This window comes from Ostrinia nubilalis, chromosome 22 (assembly GCF_963855985.1).
Source record: "Ostrinia nubilalis chromosome 22, ilOstNubi1.1, whole genome shotgun sequence".
NCBI classification, from domain to species: Eukaryota; Metazoa; Arthropoda; class Insecta; order Lepidoptera; family Crambidae; genus Ostrinia; species Ostrinia nubilalis.
Genome location: NC_087109.1, coordinates 12590504 through 12609381, shown reverse-complemented (window position 1 = coordinate 12609381; position 18878 = coordinate 12590504). Strand labels below are relative to the sequence as shown.

General features: G+C 38.9%; 1 protein-coding gene across 1 annotated transcript; it reads right to left on the bottom strand.

Moving 5' to 3' along the window:
• Positions 1 to 3707: 3707 nt before the first annotated feature.
• On the bottom strand, positions 3708 to 18552 carry LOC135083114 (protein 4.1 homolog). The gene is made up of 8 exons (XM_063977881.1): positions 18216 to 18552; positions 10069 to 10195; positions 8851 to 8998; positions 8131 to 8247; positions 7629 to 7809; positions 6917 to 7069; positions 6144 to 6329; positions 3708 to 4768 (listed from the first exon to the last, which is right to left on the bottom strand). The coding sequence occupies exons 2-8, from the start codon at positions 10186 to 10188 to the stop codon at positions 4639 to 4641; spliced, it is 1035 nt and encodes a 344-aa protein (XP_063833951.1). The 5' UTR covers positions 10189 to 10195; positions 18216 to 18552; the 3' UTR covers positions 3708 to 4638.
• Positions 18553 to 18878: the final 326 nt, after the last annotated feature.

The window sequence follows — 18878 nt, the reverse complement described above, 5'->3', positions numbered from 1 at the left end:
AAGGTAATTGAGTAATTTCAATTACCAATTACAATTTGTAATTGTAATTCAATTACTTTTTATCAATTTCAAGTAATTTATAATAATTGAACTCGCCAATTACATTTTGTAATGTAATTGTTAATTTTTAACTAATTACATTTTGTCCAACTCTGGGTTGTAAATAGGTACTTTAGGTGTTTGTTCTTTCAAATTCACGTGATTCTGCGGCTGTGTAAAACATGTGTTTTATAATTTTTGATAGTATCTACCTGGTGGATAAGTTAGCAAAAATCTTAAGTAGTACCAGTAGTACCTACTTAATGCTTTTTATTTTTAACCGAGTTCTTAGTCAGCCTAATTAATTTCATTAGTTTTTCTTTACAAAAAATGGCAACAGACAGATTTTAAACTTGCAGTCTATTTGTTAGGTGTACAATAGGTAATAGTACGAAAGCCCACGACCAAAACCATGTCTCATAGCAATACGGCAAAAACCCTATAAAATCGTTAGATTGTATGATTCTGAACCCGACTAGGTGTGTAGTAACGGTCGAAAGTGTAGCAACTGCGTGGGAGGCCATTTCTGCTGTGTCAAAATTAAAATGACAGTCGGTATTATAGCAATACGTCTGATAGTGAAAATGTACATAGATTTTATAATTGTATTACGAAAAAGTTTGTTTCAGACATTTTGCGCGTAGCATATAGCCTGAGCGCATTTTTGAAAATGTCAACAAATTTAACCGACCTGTATCATAGCAATACGAATAATATTTTTTTTCAACTTTTCGTATTGCTGCCATGATTACCAAAAACCTGTTTTCAGACACTTTAAGTGTATCAAAAAGTTGTATGATAGAGAAGGTGCTACACTTAATTTGTCTGATATAAATTTTTTGCACATGTGGACAACTTATTTTATCATGTCCAACAATTTTCAGACATATTGCTATGATACCGATCGGTAAAATTTGTTAACATTTTCAAAACGGTCTCAAAATTTAATGCGTTCACATTTCCGTCTGAAAATTGTTTTGTTCGCATCAAATAACCAAAATTTACTAATAAAAAAGATTTTCAGACGTATTGCTATGAGAAATTTTTTTTGTCTCATTTTTAATTTTTTTAAGTGATTTTACGGGTTTGCGCTACACCACTAACGTCTGAAAATAATGTTTCCGGTATCTCAGAACTATCATTCAACTACAGTCTGCAAATCAGACATAATAATATTGCTATAATGCAGTTCGGTAAAATTCTTTGACATTTTTGAAAATTCGGTCAGATCAAACGCTACGCGGAAAATATCTGATATTGGTATTTTCGAGTTCAGGATAATCGTATCTATCGATTTGATGCGGTTTTGGCCGTATTGCTATGAGACAAAAATTTTGGTCGTGGGCTCTCGTACTATAATGCAGTATGCGACTTGATGACAATGCAATATTATACAGGGTGTCCCAACTTAAGGGATGATAGACTTAATGGTTGACCTTTGACCATGGGTAATGATTTAATATTTTTGATTTGATCTGACATAATCATAGGACAGGTGTTAACACCTGGATAGGTATTAAGATAATTTTGCAATAGTAGGTAATAGGTAAAAGTTTCTTACATATGGCATTGGCCATAACTTAAATCAGGATGGGTTTTTCAATAAGACACTTTGTGAAATACAAACATATTTAATTTACTTTTACTCACAAGTCGAAGTTTGGGGTAAAACAAAGAATACCTTAATATAAGTGTGACTTTCGTCGTATTAACTAACTTTAATAAAAATAAGCGTTACTCTTTGAGTCACAATTCTAAAGTATTATTGCTGTGATACACGTAATATTTTCTTATGAATAACATTATTTTCTAAAAAGGTAAAACTAAATTAACATATAAATTGATTTTTAATGAAGTAATGTTTATTTACTTAACAGAACAGAAGGGGTCTTCGTTACTTTCAGCCATAATTAACTTTTTAAAAAAATAAAACCGACTTCAAATGCGTGAACACAAAAAAAAACTAAAAATTAAAAATATTGCATATAAAAAAGTTCATCCCCAATTTTCCACCCTTGGGGGTGAAATATTTTCTTCAAATTCGCATGAAATCACCCTTTTGATAATACCTATTCAACAAAAAAATAATCGTTCAAATTGATTTATAATCGGCGGAGATATTGCGTATAAAAAAGTTCATCCCCAATTTTCCACCCTTGGGGGTTGTTTTTTCTATTATTAAATTTAAATGGGACCACCCTTGAGGTATTACCTATACGCCGAAAAAAGATTTGTTCAAATCGGTTCATAATTGGCGGAGTTATCGCGTAACAAACATAGAAAAAAAAAAAAAAAACATACGGGTCGAATTGAGAACCTCCTCCTTTTTTGTTGAAGTCGGTTGAAAAGGCATCCATAGCTGGTTAAAGGTATCCCCTAAGGATTTCCACCACGACCGGTCCAGCGCTGCCTTCCTGACCTTCACCAGTTCGTCGGAATAAGAAGATCTTTAGGATTTTCCTCCTTCAATTAATTGTTCTTAAAATAACATATTCTGTGAATTCTAATTTAGCTATTTTAAGGTCACATTGCCTTTAAATAAAAAAATGTTCCGCAATTCAGAATTAGTTCTACGAAGATGTTATTCAATTTTCTAAATTAACCCTTCATTTGGCAGTGATGCTTTTAAGCAACAACCACTTTGAATATTTCTACAGCACCAAATAATAAGTTTTGTGCAAATCATTCGATTTTGTTACGAAGCTTAGTTCAGCAAAACACTAGTAAATCGGTCGTCGACTGAGTTTTGAGTGATTTCATATTCATATTTCTGTCAGACGCCAAGATGACGCGCAATGAGAATAACAAAGACGGAAGTTTTATGATTTTATACTATTTTATCATCTCTAATTGTTTTTGTTTTGTCTAAATTTTATTCATAATAAATCAAACTAATCATATAAAGCAATATTTGGCGTAGAAACTATGTTTTCTAATATATGACATGCTTCCGAACCTCGATGTTGCCTAGAAGCATCAGTGCCAAACATCTAACAAAATAGGTTTATCTTTTTGTTAATACAAAAAAGTGTCAATACCCAATAAATCAATCATGTATTACATGAATAATGTTATTAGAGATGGTATACAATTACTTTTGATGCAATTATGGACCCTGTCGGGCACATCATTTTAGGAGAGAGGAAGAATTTGCTGTCTGTCTCTGTGTTGTCTGTCTTCAAGCTTATACCGCTGAACTGATTTAAATGATAAACACATTTTTCTTGCGTTGAAGTCAACAACTATAGCAGACAACGGTAACATACCAGTTTCAGAAGCTAAAGAGAAAATAAAAAGCCAACCTTGGCTCGGCATATTGATCGTGAAGTATGATGACATGCGTCATCTATCAAATGTTGGAGAAAAAGGTCGTTGTCGACTTTGCGAAAATGGCCAAAAAATAGTTTAATGCATATAATGTGAAATACGATTGATTTTTTTTATGATTTTCATATAAAAAAAATAATTCTATAATATATCTCAATGTTATATTTAAGTACCCCTATTTGGCAATGTGGTAAATAAGCAACAATCGTTTTTCGCGAAAATACCAACCAAATATTTTTTTTATTATTTTTCTTAACTTTATTTGATAGTAACAATTAGGTCTAAATAGATTTTATTGAAAAAATCAAACAATTTGTGTCTTGCCAAATGAAGGGTTAAGCAACCTTTCATTTGCTACCTGCAAGCAAGGTCATAAGAGGTTCTACGAGCCGATCCAGTTAACTGCGCATCTGGCAGCCGTGACGTGACATCGACGCTACTTTCGGGGCTACTCCGAAACGCTGTTTACGTAGTTTCGGATATTTGTCACTGTTACTCATGTTGGCACCTCGCTTTGTGTGAGAGGGATGGAAATATACGAACTTTGGATTGCTTTTTTCGTAGTAGGAGAGGTGTGCAAGGGATTGCAGCGAGGTGCGCAGTTAGCTCAATCGGGCTGTATACATACATTTCTGTGGTTCTAGTCCCACTTGGGGCAATCGATTTGAGTTACTTATGCCAATAACTTAATATTATATTTTTAACATTATAATGGCACTTCGCGGTCGTTTACTATGAAATACAACAGTCTTTTTAGCGCCAAAGTTGTCGTGTCGTAATTTTACTAATCTTATAAAAACCTCCTCCTTTTGTTGAAGTCGGTTAAAATAACACTTTTTAACTTAAATCCTTAGATGCAGAATTGAAAAACAATACATTGCTTAGTTTAAGCTGGGTGTAACGTGTTATGTAAGTAATGTATCGTGTAATGTAGTGGAAATAGAATGGGCAGCCGTCCACACGTAGAATTCGTGTTACATTACACGGTGGATTACATTACACATTACACCCGTCTGGACCAGACACTATCGCAAAAATATAGAATACAAAAACTTTTTATAAGAATAGAAAAGTGCGCTAGTTGTAAAGTATAACTTAACTACAGAGAAAAATACAAGAGTACAAAAATAATACTTTTGCAATTCGATTACACAGTTCCAACAACACATTATTTTTGTTTTCTACAGTTTCTAATGGCCAAAATGCAATCGGCCATTCCTCAGCGCGCGCGAGCTGTGACTGTCAGTGTCAGTGAGCTGTCAGTGTCAACTGTCAGGCGATGACGGCCCTCGGCGGCGGCGGCTCGGCGCGCATCTGGCGCAGCGTGCGGCGACACGACACGCGGCGCGAGCCCAGGCGTGGGAAGCCTGCGATGCGCTCCACTTTTACTGGGGATTCGCGTCTGGGAAACAAAAGGTACGAGGTTAACAACCATTCTTAAAAGGCTACTGTTGCTGGCAGTTTGGTCAGCAATCCTTTTTTGAAAATATTTATGGTTTTTTACTTTTTTTATTGTTTTTGGACTTTGAATTTGTTTTTTTACTGTCTCTTGCAGTGTGCTTACACTGCTTACCATGAGTTTACGTTATGTGTACTCGCTAGCGACTGCGTTAAAAATGACATTAATTAGTATGACATATTGTGCAGCGCCCCTAGCGGCTACTTTCAAAAAACAAAATCTTCATAGAGATTTTTGACGTAATCGCTAGCGAGCACACCTTACGTAAACTCATGGTAGGTATACACTGGTCTGGTTTAATGTCTTGAGCAAATAGGGCTATATGGAGTGTTTCCTTAAATTGCTTTTTGCATATATTAATCACCAGCAGGCCTATCTCTCAGAAATATACAGTCCACTCCATCGCCTTTTAACAGCTACCTTTTCAGTCATCTTGTCAGTTGCAATGGAGGGAATTATAATTTACAACCCGATCGAGCTAACTGCGTATCTCGCTGGAATGCGACTCTACCTCGCACTCATCCGCACACTCCGTCCCCGTTCGCCTCGTCCGTACCAGTTTCGACGTGACGTCACGGCTGTCAGGTGCGCAGTTAACTCGACCAGTTTGTAGGTCACTAACATTAAGTCGTCTGCCGTGACTAACTACATGTTCAACCATCATCAATTGGTTGTTTATTAGACGCCAAACTGTTGATCCTTAGTATTTAATAAGTATGTATTTACAAAAAAAAAGTATTTAAGTATGTTTATATCCGTTGTCTAGTACCCATAGTACAAGCTTTGCTTAGTTTGGGACTAGAAGCGCAGTGTAAAATGTCTAAGGATATTTATTATTTATTATTATTATTTATTAGTTTAAGAGTTACAGTGACAGGAAAGAGAGGTTGGATGAGAATCAGAATCAGAATCATCATTTATTTGCTTTAAATGTGGTACAGAAGATGGATACAGTTACTGGTTAGGTCTCACAATGAGTTCGATGAGACCTGAAGAAGATGTGGTGTTCCACGGTATACCTTCATAGCTTCTTGCAGGCTCTCGTGGAGGACAGTTTAATTACAGTATCGTCTCGAAGTCGAACTAGCTGGGACGCAGCTTGATACACAAATTTTCGTTGCTCCATACGACCTCTCGTTCCCACCGCTGCAACTCCTGTGTAGCCAGGATCTACAGCTTGACCGCTAATAAAAACCCAACCAGCGAAGGTCAATTTTGTCCCAGGGGAAAGTTAAACTGCCATTGGACCCGCAACGAAATTAATCAGAAGAACGTAGGAGTTCGAAGTTAAGGTTCGACTTCCCTCAGTGCTCTATACCTGAAGAAGATGTGGTGTTCCACACTGCACCTCCATAGCTTCTTGCAAGCCCTCGTGGAGGGTAGTTTGAAAGACAGCGCAGTCTCGAAGTCGTCGAACTCGCTGGGACGCAGCTTGAGCGTGAAGTTGCGTTTGTTGTAGCAGATCTTCGTGATCTTGGCCCAGGGAAAGCGGTTCATTAGGACCCTGGGAAGAAAAAATTACGGATATCAGCTGTAGGCACACTGGTGTAGCTATCAGATAGATGCGATATCGTGCACCAGCTTCCCTAAATCCAAAGGGGCCCTCAGACTCTGACCTGCAAATCTCGTATTCCAGAATTCATGGAAACTCATTTTAGTTAGAAGTAGAAGCCACAAAAAAAACTTTTCCGCTAAAAGTATAGGGTGTTTTGGGTACTAGGTACAAGCTGTGGTACTAGACACAATTAAAATGTGTTCTGCGTTCATTCAGCTCTACAAGCCCCTCTTACTTAAGAGAAAGTCAATGGGAATAGCTAAGAATACGGAGTCGACGACGTCGAGTTCGACTATATTACGTACTGTCGGAGAACTTTCAAAGAGTTACACCCCAAGGCTTATTGTAACTTTAACTAACTGTCGTCCTTGTCTCACCCGTCGCGGTAGACGGAGACGCCACTAGCGCAGACTAGACGGCCAGCACAATGTGAAAATTTTATTGAAATAAAGTGCATATGTATTGATGACTGTTGGAGTGCTTATTAGAAAGTTAGGTCTACTGTAACTTTAAGAAACTTGTCGTCCTTGTCTCACCCGTCGCGGTAGACGGAGACGCCGCTAGCGCAGACGGCCAGCACGATGTCGACGGCGTCCAGGTCGCGTGCGCAGTGCAGCTCGGCGCCGTACAGAGACAGCTTCTTGGCGTTCTCCAGGTAGTTCAGCTCCGCTTCCGCTGGGGTTTGGCCTCTGAAGAAAACACGTAATAAAGGTCATAAGGGTTAAATAGCCTGCTGCAGTATCTTAACTACAGGTCGCCACCACATCAGGATTGGGGCTATGGTCTCTGCTAATGTCGTTGTCCTACCGTATAGCGTGGGACTTCCACAGAAGACGTCGTCGGCAAACCCATTTTAGGATGTTTGAAAACTGCATTTCGAGTCCCACACAACTTAATAATTTTTAGAAGCTGCTCGATATTTGAAGCCTAACTAAAGCCTCATTCTACCCCCCATCTTCGTACATAGTCTAATTTGATTAAGACGATACAGATTCGAATCAACGGTACCTTATCGTCCGGAAAGGATTCCGTTCAGGTAAGCATGATAAGCCGCTGGTCCCATTGAGCTATGACAGTCATCTATGGCTGTTCATTAATCCACCTGGAGGACGTTTGCAGAAGAGGCACTTACTTCTGCTTGAAGTACAACTCGCACACTCGCTCTCCCACTTCGGGCGAACGGTGCCAGCTTACCGTAGCAGTTACATAAACTCCACCTGCAGTAATATTGCAGTAAGGCTCACTCACTTGTGCTTGGAGTATAGTTCCCGCACTCTTTCCTCCAGGTCAGGAGTGAGGGCATGTAGCGGTGCGGCTCGCAGCTCTGTCAGCGCGGATGGTGCAATGTCGCCGGAGGAGTCACCCAGTTCGGCTTGCAGGACGTAGGAGGCTAGCAGCGCGTATGTGATGGTGGAACAGGTGAGGCGGCCTGGAACGAGTTAAGACAAAGGTAAGGTTTCACTTATCTCACCCACTGCATTAGACGTCTTAACACTTTTAGCCAGACCCTGACTACTACAATAAGATGCTAATCACTAGCAGCCTGGTTTGCGGTAAAACTTGTGCCATTGATACCTACTCCTCTACGGTCTCACCCTAAAATAGCAACAACCAACTTTTAAGTGCCAAAGAAAATTAAGCCCGGACTGTAGAATGTTTGAAGTCCAATTTTATCCAACTCCTTACTTTATTTTTATTTTCTTACCTACTTTTAACATAATTTTATTATGCCTCATTTGGGCTCACTGACCTTCCAGGAGATCTCTTCTGACAGCCAAGCTGATTTGATACCTAGTGACGTCATCTCTTAATTCTGAGGGCTCAGGAGGGTAGAACTTCACTGCCAGAATCACGTCCCATGGTTCATCTGTAAAATATGAATAGTTCATTAAAATAACGCTGTGGTGAGAAATGCGGCGTTAACCTGGTAGTTAATGTGGTTGTAACATTAAGCTATTACGACATGATGCAGATGATGTGTAGCTGCAGATTTTTGGACAGGCAGCGGTTCATGTCGACCCACCCCTTTCCCTCACGTTTAGGTCTTTGCACACGTGATCCAGGAGCTCGGAGCCTCAGACTGGTGTTACCAAGAAGAAGAACAGCAGCAGAGCTTTCTTCTGAAGGTCTTGGACAGACGACGCTTTATGTCGACGCACTGCTGGTTCAGCAAATCCCACTCTTGCGCATTTAGGTCCTTGTACACGCGGTCCAGCAATTCCAAGCGTCAGACCTAGCTCTATCAAGAAGAAGGCTTTATACTTCTGAAGGTCTCAGACAGGTGCCGGTTGAGGTCCAGATCTTCGCAAAGGTCCAGCAACTCGGAGCCTTGCACAACCTCATGACTGAAGAAGAACAAGAGCAAAGCACTTTCTATCAAGAAGAACAGCAGCAAAGGGCTTACTTGCGATCTCCAAGCCACAAGGCTTGTTCTATTAAGAAGAGTGCTGCTCTTCTGCAAAGGGCTTACTTCTGAAGGTCTTGGACAGGCGGCGGTTGAGGTCGACCCACACGCGAGGGTCGGCGCGCTGCTGATGCAGCAGCCCGAAGTAGTCTCGCTCCCGCACGTCCAGGTCCTCGCAAACGCGGTCCAGGAGTTCGGAGCCGCGGGCCTTACGCTGGAAGGAATAGAGGTGGGTTTGAAATACCTAATTTTTCTTTTATTAGAGAGCATAAAGGATTTGCCACGCTGGATGCGTTCTGAGGTCTGCGGTCAGGTCGAAGTGAAGCATCATGTTTGAACAACATTCTCGGGCTCTATAATTTTGAGTTGATGCGATCTGACAGTGCGGGGACGAGCAAAGAACGCAAACTGAAGACCTGAGCATCTGACTGCAGACCGTATTATAACACATCCAAGTGTGACAAATGTTTTATTGTTAGACAGAAACTTTATTAACACACTCTTAGAAAAACATACAACACAACGACCGGTTTAGCGCTGCTGGCATTTACATGTTCCCGCGACTAGGAAGCATGCCTTCACTACGTTTCCATGGAGAACTTTTATGCCCTAAGAGCCATCAGCATCAAGGGTATGGGTATTTATGGGTTCAAGGTCTGTTGTTTTCATAGATATTTTCACACTCAAAGTAGGTAGGCATAAAGTGATGTGTAACGTCGGACCTACTACAATTTATGAGTCCATAATCTGCCTACAGCCCATCAAATCTGAGTGATTTACACTCTCTGCAAATAGAACAGCTGGTACTTATCAAGTGCCTGTGATACACCCATCTCGGTACATTGTAAACAATGTATTGCGAAACGGTAAGCAGCTCTTCCAGAAAGAGGCGGCTCACGGTGTTTTCAGTATATTTTAAGAAATTGGTGAAAAGTACAATTTTCATTCGTTGGGGACCATATTATTTAAATGAACTCAGTCTTCCTATTATCAATTAGAGAATTTAATTAATATTTAAATAGAGTAATTACGTACTACAAATTATTTGATTACAACGGTCCCGAATTTTCCATAATCACGAGCGTAACCACATTTTTGAAGGACATTATGTTGCGTCGAAGGCAAAGTAGATTTTGTACTAACATCGACGTCAATGTTAATGTGCTCGCCCTTGATACACTAAACCAAAGTGCAGTCGACAGCATATCACATTAAATAGTCCCTATTTAAATTACAAGATGACTCAGTCTACAGCTTGATGTGCTGTTCGTCTGGTGTACTCACGTCGATGTCAACGTTGATGTGCTCTCCATCCAACAGCTCGACGCGCACGCGCCGCTTGCCGCCCATGATGCTGCGCGCCACGAGCTCGTCCGACGCGAGCCGACGCAGACTCTCGCGCATCTCGCTCCTGAAAACAATAGCTGATAAGCAATATGTCCTTATTTTTTATGAGAAAAGAAGACTGTTTGTCTGTTGCCTTTTCATACATAAACCTTGGGGAGAGAGGGGGAGCCGCGGATGTACGTCCAATTTTAGGATAATAACTGGCGGCCCAAGAGGACACCGTGGGGTTTTAGTGGGTAGGTTCTGCCCTTCTGGCGGGGATAGGTTTTAAAAGCATTTCCGACGGGAAAATTAAAGGAGAGAAAGGGTAAGGGTTCAATACTCCTGTGTAAGGATCTATGACCGCCAACTCAACCAGTGAAATTTATGATGAAAGATGTAGGTAGCTAAATAGTTTCAAGATCTAGTTATATACCAAGGAAAACAGGAAATTAATTTTAAAAGTCGGGAATTTCGCGGATTATGATCGAATCGGGACGGGAGCAATAGTCTTTCTGTGATAGGTAGAGTACAGACGTGCTGAATTCACGCCGGCAAAATCGCGGGAACACTAATTATTTGTTTGTGAGTTTGTTTATAGGAAGTAGTCTCTGGAGCTACTCGTACATAAACGATTTTGGAAATTCTTTCGCCACTAGAAAGGGGCATGATACCTGAGTGACGTAGGCTGAAATTCACGCGGACGAAACCGCGGGCAAAAGTTAGTAGCTGATTATTTGAACGAGGAAACATGTAGGTCCTACACCTACATGGTCATTGATTACATTTGTGGTCAGATAATATGAGTCTAATATTTTATAATTATCTGTCTGACGGACAAATAATTGTGTCATTAGCCTATTGTGCATAATTTATGTAAATAATGAGGTGACAACACAACGATATCAGTCTAACGATTTCGATCCCCGTTGACCACTTGGGAGAGGACTTTGTTCAGCAGTGAACGTCCTGTGGCTGAAATGATGATGATGATGATGAAGTGAGTAGGTTCTAGTTACTTACTTAATCAAAGTGTCGGACTATTGAAGATGACTCTTGATACGTTTGCTTTCATGTGAGGCACAATGAGTCGTGAAAACGTGGGAAATGTGCCTTTTCCACGATAACGCGATTGTGCAGTGTTCTAAGGAATTAATTGTTAATAGTTAGCATTAGCATAAAATCTAAACGTATCTACTACCTACTTACTATTTTAAAGGGTTTCTCGATCTAATTTCATAAAAAATTAACATAAGTACCTACCTACCTACTTCCTTGAGTTCTTTTCCGTATATCTTCGTTTCGTTCTTATTCTCCTACTTATAAGTTTTAACTTCGCTAAAATTAGAATACAAATATCTATTCTGGTTGTCGCGTAATCCCCTCTTTAAGTTGCAGTTTATCTCAAACAACTGTCCTTTTTTGCTGTTTTAAATATGTGGTAGATCGTTGGTATCTTATAAACAAGACGAAAAAATAGAGAATCTTAATATGTCTACGGCTAGCTTCACCCGCGGCTTCGCTTGCTTTGATCGATCTGTTACAAAAAATAATTTATGTAACATACTATAGTGAAATAATTTTCTAAATTATGTTCCTAGTACCTATAAACTCACAGATTTACATTGTTGTTAAGCCTAGGCGCAGACCATCGATTTTCCGTCGGCCGATAGTTTAGTCGGGCAGTTGATCAGTATGGGCATGTATGGAAGTGCGCACATTACACCGATTTGATTTGGCCGATTCTTCATACAATTTAAAATCGGGCACAACTATCGGCCACTAAAAATCGGTGGTCTGCGCTTAGTCTAAATATTGATAATTTAATCTATCAAGCTACCCACAGGTCGTCGCCCCAGATCAAAGTCATGCCCCATTGCCGGCGCACGCTCCACCGGCCACGTCTTAATAACCAGCCATTGTAAACGATACGCGATATTGTATCGGCATCTTCATATAACATTAAATAAACACATAATAGGAAAAAGCTCGGCAGGTTCTGTCTTTCACGTGCATTTGAACAGAGATTCTCCATCATCAAGCCAACGCCTGAAAGTCTATTGCCAGCGAATCTACACGTGTAGAGTTTAGTGCATAGCAAAACTATGTAGTAAATCCTTCAATGCCTTCAACTATTTATAACTATTCCAAAGTCATATAAGTATTGTAACACATCATATTGAAACTTTGAGTTTAAGTACGTTTATGTAATTTAATTGAATAGTGAGCAAATATTCATCAGTCTAATATTGCTCTATCAAGTAAAAGAACCTCAGTAAGTTCTTCATTAACGCTGTAAAACTTCCTCATTCCAGTACAGTACGTAGAGAGTCTACTACTAATGTATGTATTGTGTATTGTATGTTATTTGATAACATACAGATTTCTCTTTTTCCAGCCTTTTTCAAATCTCTTGGTTAGAATGTATTTCGGATGCAATCCATTCTGTTTACACGTGGAAATGTCTGTTTCTGATATTAAACAAGAGCATGTAAACGTAAACAACATTGAAGTATCTAAGGCACTGATACAAGATGTAAACAACATACCGGCTTGGCACCATTTCGTACCTGTTTCGTGATCAGGTGATTTTGAACGTACCACGTCCTCTTTATGAAATACGGCTTGCATGTGCATAACTTGCAAGTCGTATTGTAATAGTGGTAACGTAACATGCCTGAAATATTTTTCAGTGGACCACACCAAACACTCAAAGTTGCACAGCGCGGCAGCGTGCTATGGAAAGGGCTATGCTCGGTGTTTCTTTACGAGATCGAATCAGAAATGAGGAGAGCCGTATGACGTGGACGTCCTATGGCTGAGATGATGATGATGACACCAACCAAACACTTTATTGTTGGTATTTTGTCTTTGTCACCTCTTTTGCACAAAGTTAAATAAAGCAGAAGAACAGTTAATCTTTACCAGTTCACCTTTGAACTTTTTCTAATGCGTTAATTTCGGTACGTACCCAAAGCGTAAAGTTCATCCAGGACCAGGACTAACTTGGCTTTACTGGTAACATTGATAATTTGATATTAACTAAGATAATTAAGCATGTTTCTTTCTTATCGGCAGACGGCTGTAACTCTATCTGTGGCTCTACCTAATGAGCTATGGACTCCATAGCTCAGAAACATCCATCTCTATAGTAGGTATGGAGATGGAGAGTCTCCACATTGATTTGGCAGATTTTTGATTATCGTACGCATTTTGATTATTGAGCGCATTTTATTATTCAAGAACCATTTATTTAATTAGTAGAGCAAAGATCATAATAATTACTTAAACAAATAAATTTTTTGCTCATTGATTGCTTACAATTTGTAAAAATATTGTGGCAAACTCTGGTCATAATACACATCTTAAAAGCTCAAAAGCGTTAATTACAGCTAATTGAGCTAAGTGCCAGGCTAAGAGGGAACATTAGCATAATCTTAGCACTTTGTGGGCTACATTATCTTCATTTACATTAGTATGCCTGTTTTGAAGTTCTTCAACTTGACATTGAGATGAATCTCAAGCTGAACAATAATAGTCGTTACATGACGTAAATAAATCCTGATGGTTTAGGAAGCAATTATTGAAGTCAAATAAGGCATATACCTATGTCGCACTCGTTCATTGTGGAAAACCTTGGGGGAGGCCTTTGTCCAGCACTGGATGTCATTTGGCTGAAACGTACGAACGAACCTACTGTCTCTCCCCAGGATCGATTCCAAGACTACTTATAACCCTATCCCTAACCAGGGATTTCTTTTCCGGAAACATTCAAATTACACAGATCATCTGGAAGAGGAATCATTTAGAGGCGACAATAGATCAAGGCTGTCGATGTCAGACTGCCGATTGTTTTGCCGTCTGGCGCCAAGATCTTTCGCTCTGCCAAGACCTGACAGATCCAAACAATCTAAATAAAGTGAAACTTTGTCACGAATATTAGGTACCTAACTTTGTGACTCCGTAGACAAAGTTCTAAAAAAAAAAACAAAAAAAAAATGTGATACATTCAATTCTGTGACCGCTTTACACAATATTAAGTTTTCTATAGGCGCAGCTGTTATTATTCTATCAAGATGACCGTGGATCTTCAATAGTCTGACAATAGGATTGTCTGACCGCAAGCATCGGATGATTCAGTCAGAGGGCCCCATCCGCTATAGCTAAACTCTATCTGACTCTTTCACGCACCTTCAACTAATGCCAAGTGCGAGAGAGACAGTGTCGCCTAAATCCTAGGTATAATCGAGTGTAATTACAACGACCTAATTAATTTGACATGTGAGAATTGTGTCGCAATGGATTAGCCGCGGCGGCCATTTCAAAAGTCCTGCGGTCTCACACAAGGCATACTTTACGACGGACTGGCGTAGTGGTTGAGAACTGTACACGCTAGCGGTCGCGGGTTCGATGTCCGAACCAAGACAAAGTTTCATATTATCATAACTTGTTTAGTGTGGGCGCGTTCCCAGCAAAAGCAATAATATCGAAAGAATTAAGTATTCCTAATCTTCCTACATAATAAGTGTCAACATTTTTGTCACTCAATGTAAAAAATATCACTTCCTAAAGTGACCCGATCAGGAATCAAACCCCGAAACCAATGTGCTCAAGACTATTCATCGCGTCAGTAAGCTACAGCGCCAGGTTTTATGTGCCTACTTGAAAGAGGATTCCGAGAAATCAGGGACAGGAGTTTTGGAAACAGGTTTCCCGCTTCTGAGCGCGTGACGTCATGGTGTAGGCGCGTGCACGGGGCTCAGGTGGCCTAGATGTTTAATATTATGAGTAAGATAGGTCTAACAACACTTTTTGCTGGATTGATTCACCTGTGGCATTTTGAAACAAAGATCTTACGAAGATTATGGTATGCCAAGAGAAGTAGTAATGGTATTTTTAATTGGGAGTCATGCATGACAGCATGATATTCCTAAATCCTCGTTAACATGAGGGCTTGAACAAAAACAAATGAAAAGTACGACATAATTTATTTTGTTAGAAAAATAAAACAATATAAAGTCGCCCGACCTTTTTCGTTTCGCGCCATAACAAAATGTCAAACTTTTTTTATTTTTTCGGAAAAAAGAAGCGCTATCATTGTCACAAAGTAGCGTGACTAGCTTTTTTATCGTGCACAAACTGCCTGTTACACGGCGATACCAATAAAAATAATAATGCGCGGGCATTGATCTCCGAAGGCCAAGATAAATCGATCAGGAATTTTATTAATAATAACATTTCATCTTTTAATAATAATCGTATAAAAAAAAAAAACAAAACACATTACAGATAAAAAATCAGTTAACTAAATATAATTTTGATTTTATGACAAATAGGGGTCTTCGACTCAGGAAAAAGAGAAGTTTATAATAGCTACCTATAATTGGACTAAAAATACATTTAATGGGCTTGTTATGATCTGAGGATAACTTTTAAAAAAAATAAAACCAACTTCAAATGCGTGAACACAAAAAAAAACTAAAAATTAAAAATATTGCGTATAAAAAAGTTCATCCCCAATTTTCCACCCTTGGGGGCGAAATATTTTCTTCAAATTCGCATGAAACCACCCTTTTGATAATACCTATTCACTTAGATTAAGTTAAATACGTTGTAAATATTGATTGTCTTGCAGTGTATGTCTTGTTGGTTGTCCTATTAAATAAATAAAATAAAATAAAAAAAATAATCGTTCAAATTGATTTATAATCGGCGGAGATATTGCGTATAAAAAAGTTCATCCCCAATTTTCCACCCTTGGGGGTTGTTTTTTCTATTATTAAAGGATGATGGGCACAAATGTATGGAAAGTGGTACCCGCTCCAATAGCCATAACCAATATATATTTTAAAAGGCCTTTAGATGTAGGAAAATGTCTGCTATGGGGCCAGTTCTAATTCACGTTTTGAAAGCAGTAATTCCACTAAGTATTATAATGAAAGTATAACACAATCATCCATGTATACGAGTATGTATTATGACTACAATCTATTAATATAACTAAAAGAAGCATTGAAAAGGAAAGGATTATACCTACGATGAACTACCCGAGCTATTAGCCCTTTATTCGCTTTCATCATCATCATCATGATCATTTTAGCCATAGGACGTCCAGTTGAACATAGGCCTCCCCCAATGATTTCCACAATGGCCGGTTGGTGGCGGCCTGCATCCAGCGCCATCCCGCTACCTTTATGAGGTCGTCGGTCCATCTTGTGGGTGGACTTATTGGGTCTTGTGGGTTTATTCGCTTTAGCAACCCAGAATAAAACCATTAAGAAGTAATAAAACTTTAACCCCTTTATTAATAAAAGTTACACCCTAGTTGAACTCTGGCTTAAATTGTCATTTGGTATGGAAATGTCATTTTAATCCAAGGTTCTTCCTAGGTGTAACTTTTTATTAATAAGGGTGTTGTACTTCTTTAAATAAAAATATTTATTTCACAATTATTATCCCCATCAATAATTATAGAGTTAAGGAAGGATGCTGGAGCAGTAAACCCTTCCTGCCTCGCATAACCTAAGTACCATACGATGGACACGTATGATACTTCTTCTTCTTCTTCCTCGGTCCCTCACTGATGAGGATCGTGACCACAGATAGTGTTCATAAGCTGTGTGGACCGCACGATGCAAACTCCCGCCCACCGTCTTCCTCACCGCGTCCGACCATCTCGTCGGTGCCCTGCCCCGAGCGCGTCCCCCTTCATACTGTATGATACTTAGGTTACACAAAAAGTATCTTTATCTTCGAACGCAACCAGATGTGAGGCTGGTGGCCATAGTAAATGTTGTTCGTCTTGGTAAGACCTTTCAAATGACACTACAAACATAACTATTGGAGCCGGGTACCATTCTGCAAAAAAGTATGTATATCTTCGTACACAACCAGATCTGAGCTTGGTGGTCATAGTAAAAGATGTTCATCTTGGTAAGACCTTTCAAACGATACTAGACACATATCTATTGGAGCCGGGTACCATTTTGCCCATTGTCCTTTAAATGGGACCACCCTTGAGGTATTACCTATACGCCGAAAAAAGATTTGTTCAAATCGGTTCATAATTGGCGGAGTTATCGCGTAACAAACATAGAAAAAAAAACATACGGGTCGAATTGAGAACCTCCTCCTTTTTTGAAGTCGGTTGAAAATACACTTTGTAGATTAAGAAATTGTGTTACACTGATTAGAGATAGAAATATGGGTTATCGCTATACAAACATGACTGATAAAGAAAAGAAATAGGTAAAAGTTTATTAGATAACTTTTGTTTTGCGCCTAAACCTAATTTAATTTAAAACAATTTGTTAACTTGACTTTTCTAACTTTTCTCTCTTTCTACATACGTTTTTAAGTTAGTTCACTTCTTATTTTCTAATATGTTTGTGCGACTACGTGATGACATTATTTGATGCGATTTTCGAAATGTTTTGCTTTTTCTTTAGATGTTAAAGTAAAGGGACTTTGCATATTTATTTACCTATGGGTAAATTATAGAGCAAACTTAATTTAAGACAGTTTACAGTGTACCTGAGTCCCATTTCCTGGTTTCTTCTTGATTAATTCTTAAGGATTACGAAATAAGGTTTAAAATAGGTAGCTAGTGCTTAAATTGGGGTTTTAATTGAACGATCGTGGCTCAAATTACAGTAATTACGGATAATCGCCGCGAAGCCGTAAAAATAACGAACGAAAGACATTATGGAAGTAGCTACTTCTTGTGCTCCACTGGGAATCGAACCTGAAACATCGTAATAAGACCTTTATTGTCAGGTCTGTGGTCGGTTCCTATTTTAATTCTACCTAATGTTTGACAATAAATGTTTTCTAATTAGATCTTCAGTTAAATATCAAATTATTTACTAATAGCGAATTCATTTCTGTAATTTAGTAATTAGAAATAACTTTATTAACTAACTTTCAAACTTTTTAAAGTAACGTTATGCAATGCGCTACAGTATTGTCCCTAAAAACTATACAAGAAAGAAAATAATTAATTCAGTGTCACCGCGCTTTATTCGGTCAACGCCTTCCCAAGCATTTCCCGACTCGCCGCACAGCTTCACGACAATTCAACTCTCACCATAATAATTAAATCTCACCTTAAACGACTGCTATAACTCTGACGACACTGTAAAATACCTTTTCCCGCAAACCATAAAGTTCGCTTGCAAAAAGTTCACAATAAAAAAAAAATCGAGAATCGAGTTTCAATTCTTCGAATTCAGTGTTCGAAATTCGAAACTTAAAAAGTAAACACCACTTTCTTTTTTTTTTCTGCAAAGAAAGAGACACTGTTAATTCACCAAAAAGCTTTTTATCAGAGTTTAAAACAGTTTTTATTCACGACATCGAAAGTTCACGGTTCGATTTAACGCAAGCGTGCCCGAAAGCCGGCGCCTGACAACACAAACTAGTTTCGTTGGTCGACTGCCCGTGAGTGCATTCGTTGGTAAAGCCGGGGTCTACGCGAGTAGCGGTGATGTTAAAGTCATGGTAGAGTGGCTTAATAAATGCAGAATAGATATTTGAATTCAGATTTAAATGCACGCGCAGTAGTGCGTTATGCTTCGTTAAGCTTACCACAGGCAGGGCCATAGTTCCTAGGAGTTGTAAAACTTGCAAATATTATTTGTAGTAGTAGAATAATATATAGTAGTATATTGTTTTCCATCTGTCTATTTTTCCAAGTTTTAAAATGGCTTTGATACTACCTCCTATCAATTTATTGAATCCTCCACGCTCATATATAAAGCCGTGGTTCC